Raw genomic sequence first — 24,207 nt, 5'->3', positions numbered from 1 at the left:
ATGTTATTTCTGTTTGTTCTGTCTGTTTGTTCTTTGATGGTCTGGAGGGCCATGTGGAGACCGAGACAAAGGACACTAAAATTTAAACTCAACTGACAGTACAGTAACTTTGTTCTTTGTGAGGTCAGAGGCCTCTTTCCTCTTTCCAAGGTAGAGAACATTGAATTCCTCAAGTCTGTGTACTCCTACATTGGAAAAAATAGTTTTATAATGTAGTCCTCTTAAACCTAAAAAAATCCCTTTACAATTGTAAAGAAAAATGTGGAATTACAAAAAATGCCACAGTCTCCAAACAACAATGCTTTTATATATACTTTGTTACAGAAAACGTTATGAAAAAGTTAATTATTGGATAAAACAGTGGGTGCATGAGGGAGCACCATGACTGCACTGACATAAAGGAAACATGAACACATTCCATTATGTAAATGAATTCATGACTGATCAGCTAGAAGGGACATAATGATTTATAATTCAAATAACTGAGCCTTAAAATCAAATTGGGCTAATACATTTCTGAATATGCAAGCCTGAAATAATTGTTAAAATAACACAAAACCAGACAGCAACACAAATCATGTGCTGCCTCTTTTTGCTTAAAGTATCCCCCAAGTTCTGGTCTTTTATCTAAACCTTTTGAAGAATCTTTTGTTTTAAATAAAAACATAGGTTACATATCTATGTAGATGTAAATAAGCCATATGCATAACAAAAGTGCCAATGTTAAAAAATGCAATGCCTAATACTAGAAGGAAATTATACGCATGTGAATAAATTAACTACTGGGCAGCCATTTCAATTAAACTAATTATTTTTAGCTTTTCAAATTAATCACAATTTAATGTACCCCTGTGTGCAGAAAATGTGATGTGATCTCTTTTTAAAAACCAGTGCTTTGTACAAAGTTATATGTGACAAAAATCTAATTCTCAACCTACCAGCAGTGGCACAGTCCCAAACAGAATGAAGAGTGTTTGTGTTTAATCCAATGGAGTACCACAGCCATTGAGCTACAATGATAAACCAGCTGTAATGTTAAAAGGTCAAAGCCTACAATACCATGAAGTATACATAAACATTCCACATACACATATAGATATAGATAGATGGATATCTATGTGTGTGTGTGTGTACATGCACTAAAAAGTATGGCAGTATTACTCTTTAAAAGTCGAGACAATAGATTTTTAAAAAGGAGGGGGGAATACTGTATTGTTAAAAGCCAAAATGACCAGCAAAATTGGGCTGTACATCATTTTCCAGCAAAAAGGAAAAACAGCCTCGACAGGTGTAATTTATCATTTTTCTGATTTAATATCAAAGAAATATATTAAAATAATAAAAAGAATCCTGAAATCCTCAAAATTTGTTGTGATAAATAGCCCTCCCTGCCTTTATTACATTATGCCTACTAACAGAAATATTGCATGGTGGATTTTGCCAGACAAGGACGATTATTTTCCAATAAAAAGTTGCATATTAAATTCCAGCACAAAAGTGGGTGTCTTAATACTTCTGAAATCTTTTTTCATTTGGCAAAGAACACAATTTTAAACGTAACTAATACTAACACGTAAGAATAAAGTGAAACAGCATCTCAGTTATCTGTGCCATGCTGCGCCCAACTAAAGCTGTATGTATCTCAAACATTTGGGTCAAATTATATTTAAGATGATAGATAAGCACATTTTATTTATTCAAACTATTGTTCATTTCAATGTTGCATATCTGTTCAAAATCAGCTCTTTACCAAAGCTAAAGCTATAGAGCTCGTTTTGAATCATGGCACACAGAGTAAATTTCCCTAAAACCAAGAGGGTTTTACGCACTTGTTTTGAAATTATTGGGAAATAAAGATAATATTAAGCATCCTTGGACCCAGTTTGAGAACAAAAGCAACATCAATTTCCATAATATGGTTTCTGGTTGTTTCCAGTGGAGGCAAAGTATATATATAATGGCATGTCACTGTTCATCAAGGCCACCATTTTTTACTGTAGCAATCCCTTCTGGGGCTAACCTTAGAGATGACAGGAACCTAGAACCTTTAGTATGCAAAAGACATGTCACTAAACTATGTTTCCTCCCCAAGGAAACCATTTGTCCAGTTCTCCTATGGATGACAAAAACAAGAAATTCCCTGCCATTCTAATACCTACTTGAAACTTAAACAGGCAAGAAAAAAGTGTCTAAGGAAGTGGACTTTTATTACACCAGTATATGGCATAATACATTTGTTAGTTCATATTATAGACTCTGTAAGACATCATAAGACCCTTTGTTATTTTTTTTTGCTGCAACAGACTAACATAGCTACCCTTCAGGAAACTTCAGAGCAAGTTATTTGTTTTTAGAAGATGTATACATTTAATGTAGTTTTTAAAATATATATAGTACAGAGACTGTTTATTTTTTAAAATACCAACTTCCACACATTTAGTTCCCATCTCCATTATGTATGTATATTCAAATATAGATATTCCAAAATCTGAAAAAAAAATCAAAAATCCAAAACACATATGGTCCCAAACAATTTGGATAAAGGATACACAATCTGTATTTAATTTAATTTTTCTCTAAAGCAGTCAAAAGAAACACCAAAAGCGAGGGAGGATGAAAAACATTTGTAAAGAAAGGGGAAGAAAGTATGTCACATTTCATAAATTCTGGTTCAGCATCCAGTATAAAATGCCAGACCAAAAAGGATCCTTCTTTGCTATACGTTACATTGGTTCTTCTCATTTGCCTATTTCACTAGTATCCCAAATATATACAATAAAACCATTTAAAGTTTTCCATTTGGACTGACTGCCAATATTATTGCACTTTAATATGCTATCTAGAATTCACTTGGGGACTTACGTCTTCATAAGTGGCCTTATGTCTGCAGAAGTGGCGAGTTACACAGTATCCATATTCAGCACAAGGGGCTGTTGTTACATTACTATGAGCGTATCTTCACTTGCTGTTAGCTCAGTGATCATTACATGAAGGATGAAGCTGATTGGGTGTAATGTGGCCTTGACTAATGTTACCTGAGGTTGCTGGATACTCTGAAGCTCAAGCAGCCCGGACAGGGCAAATGTCATCTACCTTTCCCCCTCACCCTTACCTTAGTGGTGCCCACTGGTCACCAATACGACCTGCAGACACTACATGGTGCCTGGAATGACGATATCTAGCATGCTGAGGAGATCAGAGGAGGAGGGTGATAGCATTTCCTGCTCTAAATTTCCTCAGCATTCTGGAAATTGTCATGTTGGATGTCAGTTTTGGTGCACTGGATGCCAGTTTTTGTACTGTCAGCCTGTGCAGCCACCATGCAAACACTACACTGGTTCATGGGCTAACAGTGCAGCTATAGGTGATGCTAAGCTGGAGTAGTCCACTCCAGATCATCAGAGATAATTGCTTTGCCAAGATGCACCCTATTTAAGGGAGCCAAAAAGTGACCATTTTAACTAATAGTGGTTTTTTTATATCTAAGGTGTTCACTGCTTGGGTTTTAATAATGCTGTACTTACTTGGTTTTATCTTGTTTTAAATTATGTTGGTGCTAATCCATGACATATGTAGTATTTGAAGGGCATATCCTGACATTGATATTTGCAGCATTTTAATGTTTTAATTATTTATATAGGGTTTTAATGTCATGTTTTATATTGTATTTGATGGCCTGGCTTTTGTGTATTTGTTTGTTTGTCTTGCATGCGAAAGACCTATGGTCTAAGCATTAAATAAATTTGAATTTGGATTTGGTTTGGTTTTGGACAAACCACAGAACACTTTTTGTGAGTGCCAATATACACGAGGGCACTCTTATTGGTGTCCTTATATGTATCTTTGCAAACCACAAGGAGAATTCATTAGCACTTCTGCTACATAACTTAATATGTGGAAAGGTATGCAATGTGGACTATGATATGAAATGTTATTTAAAGCAGAATTTCTTGTTGAACTTTAGCTTATTGAACTGCAAGAAAACATCAAGAAAAGCAATCATTTTTACCCTTTTAACATTTTAGCACTTCAATACAATATCTTCTTCTACATCTGTCACACAAAAAAGTGATAATTCCTTTCACATAAGCACCTAGTATTGGACAACAATATCAAAGCAGCTAAACATATGTTTACACACACTATGTTAGTTTAGATGTTAATTTACTACCAGCTGAGCCTGTCCTAATAGGCTTTGGAATAAAAATCAAGGGGAGTCCAACCAGTACAGTCAAAGATCAAAGATTTGTGGAGGGTGAGAGGAGCAGGAGTTCAAAATATCTGCACATTAGGGGATGAATGAAACTGCTAGCCTCAGCTAGAGTAGGTCCACTGAAACACAAAAATGTGTTCAAGAAAATGTCTCATACTCAACTGTCTCCTAAATAATCCAGGCAGTAATATCTGTGATATACAATCAAAAGGATATCCAACTGAAAGATCATTTAGAAACTGAAGAGTTCTTGAAATCACAGGCTCACATCGTCCCCAGTATTTAAGATTTGTCACACTAGAATTAAAAAGAAAGAGAGAGAATCATTTCTGTGGTTATTCTATGGCAAACTGTTTGTGGATGCCTAGACCAGGTCCCTCCACCCCTGCTTCTAATGACATTAAGGAAAAGGATCACGGGATCATATCATCACTTACTATCATTTCATCTTTGACCAGACAAGAGGTTTATCATATGAACATACACCGGCCCTTCTACATAAAGTTTTCACCACACATTGGGATGGAATATTTTTCCTATACAAAATCCCAGAATACTTGTAAAGTATCATATTTTTGGAATATTTTTCCTCAATACACATTACAATAGCTGGGGCGGAAAAGTACATGGATGACACTATGAAACAAGTCATCCGTTGAAAAAAAACAGGTGACTGAATCTCAGGGATTCTTCCAATCATAATATCCTAAAAAACCTATTTTGTTATCTAAATTGGTACAAAAAAAATAGTGATAGTGAGATTCCAAAATATCTTTTCTGCCACGGTCAGGGTTAAAAATAGTGTTGGCATAGTAAGAATAAGCCTCAAAGAAACACAGAAGCTCTTTCCCCACTCTTTCTAACGCCTCTCTTAAATTTCTCCAGTGAAAGTCCCAGAGAAATACAGCAGAGTGGTATTTAGAAAGTCAAGATTTACAGGAGGAAGGCAGCAGACTAGTACTTTTTACTCAAGATTTTGCAATATTTCATGAATAGCATGTAAAATAGAATATCAAAGTGATCAAGAAAACACTGTTGGTTAGTGAAGGAATCAATACAATGCTCTGCCAATAAAACTTGAGGAATTTTCTTTCCCTGCCTTTTGCAGTTCTCTGCATTGCTTAAAACTGATCCCAGAGAACTTCGTAGCTTTCCCAGTGGGAGGGGGCATAGGGGGTGAAGTGGGAAATGGGACTGCCTCTCCCCCTATGGTGACTCTGGATTTCACTCTTCCATCAGTGGTAGCTCACTGATCAAGCCTCGAAAAGTATATGGACTGCAAGTAAACATTCCATCCTACTGAAAAAATATAATAAAAAATAACAATATTTACATTATATTTCATGTTTACATTTTAAAGTTTTGAGCAGAAATACCACCATGGAAGAATAACTCACATTTTGGCCATAAACGTTTCTAGAACTTGGTTGTCATCTGTTATTCCCAAGACTTCTGACATTCGAGCATAAACCTGAAGGGGAAAAATCCAACAGTGGCATCTTAATTATTGTTCTTGCTTTTCAAAACATTGACTATTCTGAACACAGAGTACTCTTTTGACAACAAATTAAAAGCAAATTGGCTGAATTTTCTGTCATTAAGTGTACTACAGTTGTTTTATGCAGGCAATTTGCCCAACAACTAAATTACATAGCACTGTATTTGTATTTATCCCCACCTATTTTACAATCTACACAGTTAAGAATCACTACTTCATTTCAAAATTGGTAATCAAATAGTTATAAATGAAGGATAAACCAATACATGCAAAGTGAATCTGACCACATAAAGTCATCCCTCCACATTTATGGACTGGACTGTTGCAGATCCCATTATTCATGGAATTGACTAAAATGTTACTGATAGAATGTCCAGGTCTTCCAGTGCGACTCTATCTTCAATTTTTGTCAGATGTTAATCATGGAGTCATGCTGAAATACTTGAAATACCAAGTACTTTCTGCCAGATCATGCTGGATGAACTACAGATTCCTAGAGAAAATACCTCTTTAGGAATCGCTAGGTCATTCAGCATGCTCTGGCAGAAATTGCTGGAGAAATGTTAAGAGATATGCTTTCTCAGGTACAAAAAAATAGGAATTTTATTATTTACGGTTTTTTACTTTTGTAGAAGTTTTGTGTTCCTAACACCAGCGAGAACTGATTGTATACTCAGAAATAAACCCTAAATTCTTAGGACGTATTCCCTGGTAAACCCAAATAAGATAAAAGCCTCGGTGTCATCTATTGGCTTATTATTGGAATTCTGTTTTATTTTTAATAACATTTTAAATGCCAGGCTCTCTAACCTAAATGTCCGGTTCGTTTTTATTTCTTCCTTTTCCTCATCAAAATCTCATCCCTCTGTGAAATTACAATAATGTCTTCAGCAAGTAAATCAAGAAACGAACCATTCTGGTCAGCATACCTTTATTTATTTATTTATTTATTTATTTATTTACATCACTTTTACCCCACCTTTCTCCCCGAGGGGACTCAAAGCGGCTTACAATAAATAGGCAAAAATTCAATGCCTAAAAACAATGTAAATTTGAATACTATTATACAACAGATTTGGAATTTTGACTTCAATTGGACACTGAAACTTGGACAGCAATTAAAAGTATTGCCAAATAATGAGGAGCCTACCCCGACTTTATAATGAGTCGTGGATGCTCCCCTTGTCTGCTTCTTAGAAGACTCATTGGCATTTTAATATAAAGGTTGACAGTACAATTTGAAAGATAACCAAATACATTCTGTCAAATTTAGAAACATTTAGCACAATGATCTGATGAGTTACTGCATCTATGAGCATAAAGTGATTTGCTTTTATTATATTTAAATATAATAATCATCCATATATTCATTCATCCATGCATTCTTGCATCCATGCATTCATTCATTCAATTTATAAGCCAATTTTCTACTGTCACGGGAACCAGGGCACCATAAAAAATGGTGTTTGCAAGGTTTAGTGTTAATAGATAGCATTCAGCTGAATCATTTTGTTAATACAGGAAATCCCCGAGTTACAAACATCCGACCTACAAACAATTTATAGTTAAAAATGGGAGTGAGACAACAGGAAGTGAGAGAAATCTAGCCCTCGGAATGGAAATCCACTACTGAAAGAGTAGTCACGAGGAAAAGGTGTTTTCCCTGAAGCTTTCCTACCAATCTTTGTTTCTACAACAAGGCAAATTTTTCAAAATCCCATTCTCACAGGGACAGAAAGTGAGGTGAAATCTTCTGAACAGGGGCACAGACAGCAAAACAAACACCACAGGGGTGTTAACTCTTTTCTATGCTATGAGCCCCTGGTGGTAAAGGGATTAAATCGCTGAGCTGCTGAATTTTCTGACCAAAAGGTCGGCGGTTCGAATCCAGGAAGCAGGGTGAGCTCCCCTGTTAGCCCCACCTGCCAACCAAGCAGTTCAAAACCTAGCAGTTCTGCCAACCTAGGAGTTCAAAAACATGCAAATGTGCGTAGATCAATAGGTTCTGCTCTGGCGGGAAGGTAACAGCGCTCCATGCAGTCATGCTGGCCACATGACATTGGAGGTGTCTACGGACAACGCTGGCTATTTGGCTTAGAAATGGAGATGAGCATCAACCCCCATAGTTGGACACGATTAGACTTAATGTCAGGGGAAAACCTTTACCTTTACCTATGTGATCCAAAGCTAAAATACGTATATTTGGCTGGAATTACACTTTAAAATATACCTATTCTGACTTACATAAACATTCAACGTAAGGTCAAACATACACAGAATCATAAATCATAGAGTTGGAACAGGCCTCATGGGCTATCCAGTCCAACCCCCTGCCAAGAAGCAGGAAATCGCATTCAAGGCACCCTGGATGGCCATCCAGCCTCTGTTTAAAAGCCTCCAAAAAAGGAGCCTCCACCACACTCCTCGGCAGGGAGTTCCACTGCAGAAAAACAGCTATCACAGTGAGCAAGTTCCTCCTAATGTTCAGGTGGAATCTCCTTTCCTGTAATTTGAAGCTGTTGTTCAGCGTCCTAGTCTCCAGGAAGCAGAAAACAAGCCTGCTCCCTCCTCCCTAAAACTTCTCCTCACATATTTATACATGGCCTTCATAATGTCTCCTCTCAGACTTCTCTTCTGCAGGCTAAACATGCCCAGCTCTTTAAACCATGCCTCATAGGGCTTGTTCTCCAGACCCTTGATCATTTTATTTGCCATCCTCTGGACACTTTCCTGCTTGTCAACATCTCCCTTCAACTACGGTGCCCAGAATTGGACACAGTATTCCAGGTGTGGTCTGACCAAGGCAGAATAGAGGGATACTATGACTTCCCTGGATCTAGACACTATACTCCTATTTATGCAGGCCAAAATCCCATTGGCTTTTTTAGCTGCCACATCACATTGCTGACTCATGTTTAACTTGTTGTCCACGAGTACTCCATGATCTTTTTCCACACGTACTGCTGTCGAGCCGGGTGTCCCCCATTCTGCATCTTTGCATTTCATTTTTTCTTCCTAAGTCTCTGTTGAACTTCATTTTGTTAGTTTTGGCCTGTCTCTCTACTCTGCTAAAATCATTTTGAATTCTGCTCCTGTCTTCTAGAGTATTAGCTACCCATCCCAATTTGGTGTCATCTGCAAACTTGGTGATCATGCCTTCTAGCCCTTCATCTAACTCATTAATAAACATGTTGAACAGAAACGGGCCCAGGGCGGAACCCTGCGGCACTCTCGTCACTTCTTTCCAAGATGAACATTTCTTAATCTTTGCAACAACCACGTATATTTACATGTGGTGAAAATCAGCTTTTTCAGCACTATGTGCCAGATTTAAAATTCTGTGACAATTCTTTGAGTAACATATCTTAATACCATGGCCTACAATAAAATGGAAAAATATGAGAAAAAGAAGAGAAAAGACCACATACCCTGCAAGTATTTTCATTTGTTGCAAATTAGCATTTGGATCAGAGTTGAACAAATAGCCTGGGATAGATGTCAAACTTAACAAAGAACACTCCTCTAATCCACAGTTATCCTTGCTAGTCCTTTCATCATGCATTAGCTTTGATTCTTATTATCCCATCAAGATCTATGTCAACAGCCATCCCTAGAGATGTCCCTCAACTGCGAGAATCTGACAGCTAAGCCTGAGTGCTAAACAGGATCATTACCTCTTAAATCTATTTATCTGAACCTGTGAATAAGCACACAGAAAGGCTTATTAACAACAACAATCTGATTAGTTTTTATATGTGACAAGGTCATTTAAAGTAGCTGTATGGGTAACATAATTCAGCCCCGTGTTATGGAAGAGAAAAGTATCACATTGAAGGAGTACAGGGCAAGTATCACATGTACCAAGTCTGTAAAATTTTACACAAGAAGGTATGAAACCTATTCTCCCCACCACCACCACCACCACCACCACCACCACCACCACACATACTCATGCACCATTAATCTTTTTAACAACAAATGCAAATGATACAAGTCAAATCAGAGACTCTGAAAAACTAAGGAACAAGAGAGAGGTACCAGCACTGTCTGGGGGACACCATGATTGCAGAAATAAAAATGAAAAAAAAAATCCTGAAATTGCAATAACTTGAAAAACAATTCAGAATGCCAAGTGTTCATAGAAAACAAAAATTAGTAAAGAAGAATCCAGTTGAGCCAGTTGAAAGATCAGTTAGCTCAATCTTTTCTTACAGGTCCCATTAATAACATTCAAAATATAAGCCTTGCACAGACAGGGCTACCTTAGAAATTTGTGACTGGACTTTACTTTTCTGCTGGGGATATAATTGAGATGAAAAAGTCTGCTTCCTCCCACTTTGGAAGACGGCTGCTTCAGATGGGAGCCATAATTATATTTATACACAGGCTTCTAAACTAAGTGACAATTCTGTACATTTGATCCACATATTGAAGGAAGTAGAAGAGAAGACTATGGAGTACACAGACATGACACATATAGGCCAATCAGAATGGGACTGCCTACATGTAGATGGGAACTGGAGAAAGGGGAGCAGGACCACAAGGTGCAATCTTTACTCAGCTATAGATCTAGATTGCAAAATCTCTGTAACACATGCACAAGTGTGGGATTACTCTCACTGAAGTTTCAACCCAGAAAACCTATCACATATGTGGTCCCTATGCAACACGTAATCATAAAGATCAAGTTGAAACCAAACAAAACTAGATTCAGCAACTAGTTCCACTGAAATAATACTCAAACAATATTTCCGTTCTAGCAAGATACTGTAATGATCATGAGGTGAAGTGGCATCCAATCCAAATCAAATTAATACAATAAATACTACAGTGTAACATTCTACACACAAAACATGCTAATCTGTTTCCTTCAATAAACCAAAAGCAATGGCTGTTTTTGTTCTTGCTATCCTACAAAGAACAGAGGAGACAGGGAGACATATATATCCAGCTTCTGAGACAAAATTGGAGAAAACAGTATATTAATTTTATTTTAGGTTGAGAAAGCGTGTTATAACCATTATAGAAATTAAAGTTTCACTGCCAGCTTGCTCATATCATCTTTTGGTCCAAGATGTTTAGCTAAGAAGCAAGAGCTAATTGTGTCAATCTTTAAAATGTGAAGCATATTATAAAACTGCGAAACAGAGAATGGGGTTCCTAAAGGTTGTATGGCTATATAATGACAGTTGGAGAAATTCAATAACAGCTCTGTATGGAATGTACTCAGAAGCACCACATGAAACAAATTAAACTACAACAATGAATCCTTCACACTGTGCAAATAAGAAAATACCAGAAAGTGATGATTCTATAAGTTTTGTAAAGGCTATAATAATGAATTAAGATTTTGGGCAGTGAATCACAAAATTATAGTAAAGTTATTACCCAGAGGCATAACATAAATGTTTTAAATCTTACAATTTCCTAAACTTTAAGTTCCGCAGCAGAACACCAGCACTGACACAACATTAAAACATTATGTCATGAAATAACATGGGGCAGGCAAACATTTATTCTGTTTTGAATTCAGGGAGAAGACTAGTAGAACTAGCACTGCTCTGAAGACTGGAACAAACACACTTGTTCACGTTATACCAGGGTAAACAAAGTGGAATCTTTCATATGTTCTGACTAGACTTCCTACCGTGTTTCCCCGAAAATAAGACAGTGTCTTATATTATTTTTTGCTCTCAAAGATGCGCTAGGTCTTATTTTCAGGGGATGTCTTATTTTTCCATGAAGAAGAATTCACATTTATCGTTGAACAAAAAAAATGAACATTTATTATATACTGTACAGTGGTTTTCATCACAAACCAACATAACCAAACCAGACAAACTGTGACTCCTGTCAAGAATTTCTTATTATTACCATTATTTCCATGTACAACTGGTATGTACATTTACCAATCCTGCATGCTCTGGTGTTTTGTTTGGCGGGCGCTGGGCATACTTCCAAACAAAAACTTTGCTAGGTCTTACTTTCGGGGGAGGCCTTATATTTAGCAATTCAGCAAAAACTCTACTAGGTCTTATTTTTTGGGGATGTCTTATTTTCAGGGAAACAGGGTATATAATCTTAAACAACTAGCCTAAGTAGCTTGGGCTTCTGGGAGTGGAAGCATAGCATACCTAGAGGGCATCAAAGTGAGTATTCTTGCTTCTACTGTGCCACTCCCAAAGCATTTCCCAGTTTAGAGTCATTATTTAGATACATTAATCACAATACAAAATACCCATATTGTATGTCTGTTGAGAATGGCATGTCCATGTTAAATAAGCACTTTTTGTACCAAAATAAAAAGTAGTACCATTCAAGAAGAGAAACAGATATAATCCTGCCCATGCAAAGACAGCCAATGTGGTGGGATGTCTAAATTCTGGACATAAAGGCTTTGAGCTAAATCTCATTCATATGTCTTGGAGGTAAAAAAAAATGGACTGGTGAAAAGCAATCAAGTGGGACACTGGATGCTCTGATAGAACATTATGGGCCATCAAAGTACATGTAGCAACAAGGCTGGTATCCTGTTGGTTAATCCCAACTAGAGAAGTCCTGCTCAACTAAGTGTTCAAAGGTGGGTAAACACACAGGCAGATCCAGTGGTTTCAATGCCACTACTCTGGTCAGGATGAAACCATTATACTTGTGGACCTCTGCTTACATAACAGTCAGAAAAAAACCCCACACACAGACAGATGGATGGTATCTTTGAAGTGACTGGCTTGACCTTGAAGGAACTGGGGGTGGCGACAGCCGACAGGTAACTCTGGCGTGGGTTGGTCCATGAGGTCATGAAGAGTTGGAAGCGACTCAATGAATTTTTTTTTTCCGTGTCAGGAGCAACTTGAGTCGCTTCTGGAGTGAGAGAATTGGCCGTCTGCAAGGACATTGCCCTGGGGACGCCAGGATGTTTTTGATGTTTTTACCATCCTTGTGGGAGGCTTCTCTCATGTCCCCGCATGGAGCTGGAGCTGATAGAGGGAGCTCAACCGCACTCTCCCCAGGTGGGATTCGAACCTGGCAGCTTTCAGGTCAGCAATCCAACCTTCAAGTCACTTAGTCCACTACGCCATCTGGGGGCTCCTGACTCAATGAATTAAACAACAACGAACACACAGAAGAGAACTGATATAGGCATAGGGCACGAAGATATTTTTGGCCAAAGGAATAAGAAGGAAATCTAATATTTGGGGAAGGTGCCAGCTCTTGAAGGACCCATGTGGGTTTTTTTTTCTGTGTCTGCTGTTATTGCCACAGGCTAACAGGCTTTTGAAGAGTGTGACTTCTTTTTGCCCAGTCCATCCCCATTCTTCTCCAGAAACCTGTTTTCCCTCTCTCTGGCTGCATAGTTTCCATTCTCCTTTTCCAAGCCCAGGCCTTCAAAGAGATGGTTCTGTATTCTAAAGTTCTTTACCCCCACCCCACCCCTCATTTGAGAGCATCAGATGAGAATGGGAAAAAGTGAAGTCTCAGCTCATGGTACCCTTGTCTCTTGGCATTAATTCATTAGGCTATAAAGAGGACAGGAAGGTCAATCTTCTGCACAGCTTTGGCTTCTTATAAGGGCCAATCAACCGAGCAGCTTGGCTGCTGTGGAGCCAGGAGACTCAGGAAAAGGACTTGATTCTGAATGGCCCATAGTGAAGAAGCAACTCAACCTTTGCAGTTTTGAGCCAAAACAGAGCACTGCATTCTGACTTAAGGTCAGTTCTGAGGAGGCAGAAACAAGGCAGGAGGCTGTTTATCTCAGGGTGGGAACCAGAGGCTGGGATCTTGTTGTTTTGCACATGGACGGGTTCCACTGCAGAGGCAGTTGGTCATTTTTGTCAGGTGCCAGTTATCTGCATTCAAGTTCAAGTTTTCAAGGTAGACAATTAAACAAAAAGTCAGATAAGGGTACGAGAAAGTGAATCTCCTGGTTGCATCAAGTCAGATTAGGATTAGGAAACTATGAATTTGGTCTTCGCCATGCTACAATCAATTTTTACAAAGTAAAAAAAAAATACTTTGGAGGATTTTTGGAAATCAGTTATTGCTGCCCCCCAATCTAGAAAGGGTTGTGAAATGGTTTGTAAGGATTTGGGGCACCAACCAATCCACAAATACTGTGAGTGTCCATTTCTCTGCAATAGGATTGAACCAGTATTTGCTGTTACTTTCCAGTTGGAAAGTGAATTATCCAATACCCAGGAAACCAGGCTAAATAAAACAGAAGTTTTTTTTATGACAAATTATATTTTTGTGCAAAAACCCCACACTATTTCTAGAAATGTCAGTTTAACACAAAATATCCACATGTTTCTGGAAACGGGAGGGGGGAAATGACAATTCTTCTGTAATATAAATGTTTTCCTAAGGGGGGGGGGGACATCATTTCTGTGTGAGAGAAAGGTGAGAGAAAATTATGGCAATAGGATTTATGTTCTTGATGATCCGGAAAACACCGAACAGATATCTTCTGAACAAACATGTTGTCTGCAGGAGCTTAGCTGGAAGGAAACCACAACTCTTCAAAAACCAAAACAAAACACAGTATAGCTGCCTGTCTAAAGGTCATTGAAGATCATAAAGGTGATCCCCAAAAGTATTTATAGCAAATCTGCTATACCATTGCTGTCTATATTAAAGGTTTAACAGAGATATTATCTTATGCCTATGAACAGAACATACAGATGTCAGTCATATGCAAAATGTACATGGGGGGGGGGGGGGGGATAAGCATGCAATGAATGGGGTTCTATGTAACATCCTTCTTGCCCCTGACTATGCTGCCAAATAAATGTTTCTCCTACTAGTGTCTCAGAACTGATCGATTGTGGATAATATGCATGCTATTTTGGCCAGTCTCCGCTGAACTGACAGTTTGAACCATGTGCTTGGCATGGACATCTTCATGTGTAACAATACAAATGCAGCTTACATTTGCTACATATAAGTTTTCTGGATCAAGGCCTTTGTCTTCTGAGTTGCACATCAGAAACTCTTTTGTCCATTTGTATTGGGGGTGGGGAGAGATGTAGAAGATGCACCATAGCTGATACTAGCAATCTGAGCACCACTCTTTGGCAGGCTAGAAATAAGATAATTGTTCAACATAGGCTGGCTCTTTTGAACTACTGGAAGCATTGCCTGTAATTATAGACATCTGTCATTGCTAGCCACTCAGTAGTAATCCTGACATCAGTATACAACTATAACACTAAACTGCCTCCAGGCATAGTAATGGAGGCCAGATACGCAAGGCGGGCAATCATCTGCTGCATCCAAACTATCTGTCAAAGGTTCCCAACCACAAATAGCTCTTACATTTTGTATCCTTAGGATAATATGTTGATTTATTTGAGATCCTCTAATATTTACAGTCTAGGCCCTCTACTAAAATAAAGAAACAGCCCTTATGGCTAATAGAGGCAGCATTTGATATCATCTTGAAAGATCATAGCTCACCACTCCAATGTTAAATATTTTTAACCATTTTGACCTTGTCTTGCTGAATAATAAAACAGACCCATTATGTCAGAGCAATCAGGCCTTATTAACAAAAGTACAGCAAGATCATTTTAGATTTTTATGTGGTTTATATAAAGTCATATATGTATCTGTGCTGTGCTTTCAACATGTAAGCAACAGTGAGATTTTATGTGCTTTTATTTGGTTGAACAATGAATGGTTTAATAGTGCTAGGCATGTTTGGGTAAGATGTATTATTAATTCTAGTCATTAAATCTGCTTAGGGTTTTCTGTAAGAAGCAATGCGTATAAAATTTAAGTTATATGTAAAATCAGAAAAACAATGGCAGATAAGGACAAAAAGTGGCTATGGGCTTCAGCTAATTAAGAATGAACATCCTTTTAATTATTGTAATCTGTTATTAACAAATCAAAGACGGCTCATACCAAAAACCCAGTTCATACCAAAGAGAAACTATTAATTATTAGACAGGCTGTTAGCTTACAAGTGAGATGCATTTTAAAAACCTCCTTTAAAATACAATTGCTAAATGCCTCACAGTGCTGTAACGTGAGACAGGTTCAAATCTTATTACTTCACTGAAATTAAAACCTAAGTTTTAATACTGTTCAAGTCGAACAATGATTCCACACTTTATTGCTTTTGAAATCCCTTGATGATCATAGGAAAAAATGCCCTCGAGAAAAAAAGACTCTGTTTTCGATAAACAGAAAATACAGTTTGCACTCTTAGCCTCTTTGTCATCACAAAAAAAGGATTTAATGCCAATTCTTTTTTTAAAAAGACTTTTTTCACAAAATGTGCACCTTGTGTGCCATTTGTAAAATCAGTTCACTTTCTTTTATTTATTACTGCAGTGCGGCAAGGCAATAAAGCAGCTACTGATAGCTAATAAATTACATGCCTTTTAAAACAATTCTCCAGCTACAAAAACTTGTAACTACAAAGGTTTACATTTACATGGTACATCATGTGAAATGTCTATATTTATGTCTTATTATCCACTTTAGTAAAATCTGACCTTTTGTCTAGTAGCTGAAGGCAAATCTGAGGTTATATCTAAGAATAACATTCCCTTCACACAGATATCCTTATCCACTAGCATTCCCATTCTGGCCATTGTAAAAAACATTATGTAATTGATTTAAAGATGCCACAAAACTTGAATAATTTGTCTTTCAGGATCTGCCATGTTTAAGGGGGGGTATCATTTAATCTGTCTAGTATATCAAAAGAATACTAATTTTTCTGCTGCACTTAAAAAAAACATATACAGTAATTCAAAAACATTTTCAGTAACAAATAGTATCAACAGCAGCAAAAAGAGATATGGACATGCGGCAAATGCAGACTAAACCACACACTTTTAAACTAACATTATTTATAACGTTCCAATAAAATTTTGAGTCAAAACAAAGAAAATCTAATAAATCAAAGGCTATTTTCTTTATTTGAACAGGAAATAACATTCAAGTGCATCTTTAAAATGTATGTGTTTGTGTATGTATATGTGTGTGTGTTTTCATATATACAAATACACATACTCTAATTGTAATAAACTTTAAAACGTTACATCATACTCATGTAGTATAGGCTCTCACAAGCCATATAATAACTGCATTTTTATTTCACTTGCTTTCCTGGAAACTGCCTTTTCTTGATATACTACCCACATTTACATAGTATTCCTTATTGTTTTAGTAATTTATAACTTCAAATGAAGTACTCTATACATATTAAGTAATATTAAGAAGACTGCATATTTACACAGTTGGGAATATTCTATAAAGTCCAAGAAGTCCAGATTTCTTTATAATATTCACTTTAGATCACAATGGAAACAATTCTAAGCAGCCCTTTCCGACTTGAAAAATAACACTTTCAGAAGACACTTGGAGGATTTTAACAGTATTCTATGAATATTTCAACAAGACCGGACGAGGCTATGAACCACTTTGAGTACAACAGTGCCCCCATTCCTATTGCCCTGGTATTACCATGTTTAGGCACAGTTTTGAGCAATTCAATGGGAAATAAATATAAATATAACCTCTGCCAAAGGACCTGATAACTAACAATCAGAAGCAGAAGTCTCCTTCAGATTAGACATCCAAGTTGATTGTTCCTGCATATGACAAGCAGAGGTAACTTTAGTTGAATCAAATAAATGCTTGGAAATAAACACTGCTTTTACTGGAAGGAGGAAAAATATTCAGAGATGGGGAGAAGAAACAGAAACCAACAGTCATGAACCAAAAACCCTAACATATTGGTTTTGAAATCCAAAGGGACTTTAAATGAGTTTTCCTAAATAGATACTTTTAGTTTTCCATTGCAAACTGCTTTTGAAAGTTATGGCAGTTCAAAAAAGTCTATAATAATGTTTAACAAGTTATTCAGTCCTTGCACAGATCCAAAAGATGTGAAGATTAATGTTCTAAATGCACCTCCTGAGCTATCAAATAACCATACAGTACGTTCTACTCTAACGTGGAAATTGTGTTCCTTAACAAGTCCTTGGTTATTGAAAATCATGTTCTAAAATGAAAAGATATATGGGGTGGGGAAATAGAATTAGCTGCAGATCTCAAAAAATATTACCAGTAACTAAATTATTTATTTAATTTTTCACAAATGTTAAGAAATATTTCACTTGTTAGTATCAATGGTGACTCTTCTAATTGAAAAATTTGAGAATAAGTATTTATGATGGGGTAAGCATTTATGGCAATGGGCAAAGCACATCCCTCCAGGCCTCCCAAGAGAGAGAGTGACTTTCATTGCTTTAAACATGTAATAATGCTTGCCACACTTTAGTACAAACATCAGTTTGCAGTGGTAGTCAAATATTTTACAAATGCTCCCTTCCCTCTTCTCCCTTACTTCTGTCCCAGTTTAAAATTTCATCCCTGACTTGCAAATGCTTCCCTAACTCTTAAATCCATTGCACATCAGTCTCTCTCATGTTTCAAAACCCACACAGCCTGACAAACTAAATACCTAAAATAAGGGAAGGCAGGCTTACTGCTTACCTCCTAAAATATGGAAAGGAGCCAATTTGAAATGCTCCAGATGGAATTTTGCTACATTAATTTAAGAGTTCATGTATGGAACTCAAATTACTCTCCTCTATAAACCAACAGTGTTATGGCCAACTCACATTGTAAAAACATACATTATACCTGAGAGGTATCATATTCCATGATATGGATCAATATTACTTGCAAATAACTGGCCTCACAAGAAAGGAAGAAAAACTCTTTTGCAACTGCATTGCCAAAGTAAGGGTGTCATATGTACTATACAATCAGCTGGGCCCATGGGATCCATTGTAATATGCTGTCATATTTTTACATTATGTAAAAGGTTACAGGGCTTTGATCATAGCACTGAAGTCCGACTCAGTGCTGCTGGAATCATATTGTGTCCTCTTTTTCTACCCAATTCCTTGAAATATCAGCAGCAACAGCAATGAATGAAGAAGGTTTGAACATGGCAACCATCTTATCAAATAAAACAAATTAATGGAATAGAATGTTCTATGATCTGATCTGATATTTTGACTTAGTTATATATGATATTTTGGCTTAGTTATATGGCAAAGCAGAAGGGGCCAAAGAGAGCTCGAAAAATATTTCAGAGAGAGCAACAGCAGCAACATAACTGGTATTGGTTTTAGATTAACGCTCGGGTATGAAAGGACTGGATTTATACTACTACAAATTAACTGTTACTTCCTTTTTAATTGCTGCTAGCATACACAACCACAGAACACACAGATGACCAATACAAACAAAGTGAAAACAGCTATGTCTATGTCTCAAAGATAACTCATTTAATCCCAGGAACAAAATATGCCAGATGATGAGAGACACCAGGTGAATACTTTCACAAACTTCCAACACTTATGTAAACATGTTTTGATGGGATCTGGAGCAATTAACCAGTCTGGGGTGGTGGTGGACAAGATTCAGAGGGACCCAGAGAAAAGGATACATTTCAGATGAATTCTAAGGACATGGCTGAATCAAACAAGCCACTCACCATGGAATGATCAGTCAATCAAATCAGGAATTTTAGTGCTTAGGTCTAGCCTTGGATCATCAGATAATATTTTTGTGATCTTCAAAATTCTTATGTAAGTTAAATGGGAGAACTGAAAGAACTTATTAGATTTACTCCTATTGCAGAGGACTGAAAACTCCACCCCTCCACACTCCCTCCCCCGGTATCACAACATTGGATAAGCAAAAATGTTGGATAATAAGGAGGTATTACACATCAAATGACATTATGATTTTACAAATTAAGCACCAAAAAATGTTTTACAACAAATTGACAGAAAAAGCAGCCCAAAGCATGGTAACATTATGTAGTAATTACTGTATTTATGAATTTAGCACCAAAACATCGCAATATATTAAAAACATTGACTAAAAAAATGGCTACTAACAAATTGACTACAAATAAAGATAGAATTGCATAAAATGACTGCTCTTCTGCAATGTCTGCTACAGTGCAGATATCACTATACTCTGATGGAAAGACATCTATCTGCAAATATTTGAAGCAAGGTTGTAAAATATGCTGTTGGAGAAGGACTGCTCATCTACTAACATGGAAACTCAGTTCACTGAGTCAAGACACTGTCCTCTTCTGCAAAGTGAATTTTTACTGGAAGAATCTATCATCTATCAAAATGAGGTCACTGCCTCTTCCTAAACAAGAAACCTAGTTCCAACCCCCAATTTTTCCTTTCATGCCCAAATTTCTAGTATTACAACAATTTAAAACAGCAATTAAGCATTTAGAAATACAAATTAGGCATCCAAGGAAAAGGGCAGGCAGAGTTATTAAAGGAATGTGAGCACAGCAAATATAACACTGCTGGTTTTGTACAATTTCTAGCATCCCACTTTGTACAATGCTAGAAATTTGGGGACTGAAGAAAATTTTCATTCTGCACTCATGTAACAATTGAAACCTTTCAAATCAAGATAGGACACAGGTCTACATTCCTCTCAAAAGCTGTGAAGTACTGGAATAAGACGACTGCAGGTTTGAAGATGTGCTCTAAGCCCTTTCTCCACATGTGTAGCAATCCTTTCTCTGAGCACATGCACCTGGAACTTAGAGCAAAATCTTTTCCTGAGGTGAGGAGAAGGTCTAATTCTGTGGTATGACTGAGATAAGCAATTGATAATAACCAGGTTGCATTGGCGATACTGTTCCAGATGTTTTAATGGAGGGAAAGACCAACTGCAAGCAGTAATAGCTAGAGAGGGTGGCAGGCTGAAGGGGCTCAGTTTTGACTTAGGCAGTCAAAGAATAATATTTAAAGACCTTTGAAGATGTTCTCTTCGTTTGTAATGGATCTATGACTAGCAATGCTACTCTTTTATTTCAAGCCTGAGAAATTTCTCCATCCAAAGTATTTGTGCTGAACAGGATAAAATATGAGGAATGAGGGATTATTTTTCCTACATCTGGATTTGTGGATACAATCAGCAGAGATGATAGAGATAGGAAGAAAAAAAATCTCATAACAATGGATAGCCCTGATATCCCAAGATCTTACATAAATACAGAAGAATCCAAGGGTGTTTTGCTGTGCTTGAAGCAGTTGTCTAGCCAGTCATCACACTCAAACTACCATTGGTTAAAACAACATGAACATATATATTACATACTATGGCCGATAGAGCATTGCATTTGACACAATTTTGTATACTTTATTGACCTTGGCATTGCAACAACACATACCTCTAAACAAACTTTCTTTGAAAAAAAATTCATGTAAGTCTACGTTTTCCAAGTAGTGAGTGTGTGTCTCTGTATGCACAACTTTCTTATTAAAAGTCCTTACACAGCTAACTTCTGGCAAAATTCATCTAAAGAAATAAAATCAATTTAATTAAAGAAAAGTAAAAAGGGATATTGTAGAGTGCACTGAAGTCATTCATCAAATTGACCTATCAGGAGTTTTGCCTAATGACAGGACCAAGTGTCCTGCTTTGAAATAGTCTTATGTAGATTATACACATTTAATTCCAGGAGAAAGAACAAGAGAAAGCTATTATAATAGCAGACTCATAGCAAGTTGACATTTTTCTTTTACAGGGTCAGACTGTGGGGAAAAGCAGACATGTCTGCAAAAAAGCAACAACAGCAATGCATTCACTCACTTCTACAAATAGATAATAGAAAATACACTCTATAAAACACTAAATAAATAATTCAACTTCTATATATTTTTTAAAAATATCAGATTTAATGGAAGAGCTTTGATTCAGAAATACTGCAATATAAGCATTTAGGATTACATCAGTCTGAAAACAAAGGAAGGGGGAGAAACATCTTCTTTTCACTTGGATCACATTTATGTATTATAATGGCTGCCTCACTTAAATGTTTGGCTGCTAACAGGACAGACTGACGTTTCCTGGCACAACTCAGTGAGAAAAAGGGCATTACTTCACTTAAATATTAACAAGGAATGCAATTGACCATTTCCACCATTTCTGCCTTTCTGCAAGAGCAATTGCTCCGCATTTGGTTCACTACAGAGATTCTCAGTGCTCCAATCGCAACAGTGTCTTAAATGCGTCTTTATCATCTCATCATGTGAAACAGCAGACAGAAGTCAAGACAACAGCTGATTTAAAGTAGATATAACTGATTTTAATGTTTGTGTATATTTATAGTTATTTTATGTCCCGGCATGGAATGCTTGTCATATATATGTTGTGCTCCGCCCTGAGTCTCCTTCTGGGTGAGAAAGGCGGAATATAAATGTTTTAAATAAATAAATAAGAAGTGATGATTCCTGGCTCTCTGTCATCACTTGACAGATTCCCAGAATTAGCCTGCATTATCACCTCAACATTTTCTACTTTGCTGTATATCTTTGAAAATATAAGAGAGGAGGGAAGATTGTTGTTCATAATAATAATTTAAAAAATTATTTATACCCTGCCACCATCTCCCATAGGGACTCGGAGCGGCTTACAAATAGCACACAATGGTGCCACACAACATATAAAATACAGTATTACATATATGACTCTGTGTTCAAAACAGGCACATTTATTTTGAAATAAGTCCCAATGTGTTTGACTGTTCCCACATGTATGTGATTGAAACCTAAACAGACTACTTGCTTCAAAAGTCAATTGCTGTTTATTATCATGTATTTCTAGGGTGAAAACAACTATTCTATTCTATCTAGCCATCCCAATGTTAACCTTGAAATTAACAGTGAACTCAACTAGAAATTGTCAAGTGCATTCCTACTAAAATTGAGGGAAGGCAAAGCAGTTTGTTCAAAAGTAAAAGCCTTAGGTTACTATGATACCTGGCATTAGTTTCTACTGCTATTAATAGGGAAAACTTTGAATAGACATTTTAGGACTGCAGCATTAATGAGCATATACATGCTTTGACTTATATGTTCACCAGCCAAACACTTTTCTTTCTTTGATAATTAAAAGAACAACTATTCTATGTGCATATAGGCACCCTCTATTTCAAATTCCTCCTCCCCTTTCCTCAAGACAGGCAGAAACATACACTTTTATCGAAGAGAAATTCAATTTGCTCTAAAAGCATAGTCACTTAATCCCAGGAAATAAAAGCAAGCACATTTGAAAATGTATTTGGTTTTGAGACAATTTCTTTTTTTCTCAAATTAGTTAATTCCACACAACAGTTGGTTCCACACAGGATATTGTCTAATTTGAAAACCAACATAATATAAATTAGAACTCAGCACAAGCATGAAGGAATAACATTAACCATCCAGGGGAGACAAATTCTCCATTGCACCTGTCCTCCACTGTGCAAAAGAACATCAGCCTGCCACTGATTATTTGTTTCTGACATGATTTATCACCTACTATTCTTTAAACTTGATAAAGCAAATTAATCTTTGATTGCAGAAGCCACTAGAGGTTGTCATTAGTCATGTAGTTTGGTGAGGCTGCATTCGTTTCATTTACCAGTCACAGAAAAATGAAAGCCCAGCAGCCATCATTGGCCACTCTCAGCCCTTTTCTTGGAGAAATGATCCCACCATTTATGGAATTTTCAATGACGGCCCTACACAACTAGTAATTATTCTTTAATGTTGTTTCTAGAAACAATATGGATACTCTTGCCCTCTGGAAAATATTCCAACAAAAGAATGTTTAATGAAGTAAAAAAATTCTATTTGAATAGGGATCAGTCGGCAAAATCAAGGCAATCAGTAACCTAACTTCTAAAAAATTCTAAAAATTCGAAAAAGGGATTTTCCTCCAAATTAAGAAGTCTGGTAAAATACTAATAGCCATTTTCTTACAAAAGTTCCTGATTTTATATCAAAATACAAAAATGATAATATATGTTTTGCCATGAACCATCAGCTACAATTAGCACTTGTGATTGAAGCTGCCATCTCAAGATGAAAGATCTCATACTTAAATATTATTATATACAATCTTTGAATCTTTGAACAATCACAATCAACATGCTTCGGCTTAGAGTAGTGTAAGAATAGCTATTGCATCACTTATCTGAAAATATATAAGCCAAGAAACTTTTCATGGAGCTTCCTCCTCAGACAAGTGTTACTCCTCACTTTGGCAGTGGCTGGTTTTCTGAACATATATACAGCCTCCAGTAGGTTGCAAAAAGAGCCAATATTTAAAATCATTCATGCTATCAAGTGTACAAACACACATACAGAGCTAGATATAATCACTAATTAAAACAAGTCCATCTATCTGTTGTATTTCCTGCACAAATCCATACTAACTTGTAATGACAATTAAAACACATCAGGAGGCCATGGCAGAGGGTTAGACTCAATGGCCCTTGTGGTATCTTTCTACTCTATGATTCTACAGTTCTATAATCCAAAGCAGTCCACCAGTCTTCTGTATTACAGAATCCACACTTCATTAGAGACAGAAGAGCTACTAGAGGCTGCACCTTTTTTGGGTAGCCTATTTCTCCAATGCTTTATTTCCACTGGCATCG

At 36.8% G+C, this 24,207-nt stretch overlaps 1 protein-coding gene across 3 annotated transcripts in view; it reads right to left on the bottom strand.

Moving 5' to 3' along the window:
- Positions 1–24,207, bottom strand: part of ranbp17 (RAN binding protein 17) — a 229,263-nt gene that overhangs the window by 84,706 nt on the left and 120,350 nt on the right. For all 3 annotated transcript variants that reach the window (XM_062958006.1, XM_062958013.1, XM_062958017.1), the window contains 2 exons: positions 5,611–5,684; positions 4,430–4,510 (listed from right to left, as the gene is read on the bottom strand). In XM_062958006.1, coding sequence (XP_062814076.1) covers positions 4,430–4,510; positions 5,611–5,684 — 155 coding nt within the window. The remainder of the gene's footprint in view (positions 1–4,429; positions 4,511–5,610; positions 5,685–24,207) is intronic.

This window comes from Anolis carolinensis, chromosome 1, assembly GCF_035594765.1.
Source record: "Anolis carolinensis isolate JA03-04 chromosome 1, rAnoCar3.1.pri, whole genome shotgun sequence".
Lineage (NCBI taxonomy): Eukaryota > Metazoa > Chordata > Lepidosauria > Squamata > Dactyloidae > Anolis > Anolis carolinensis.
This window is presented reverse-complemented; position numbering and strand designations above follow the sequence as displayed.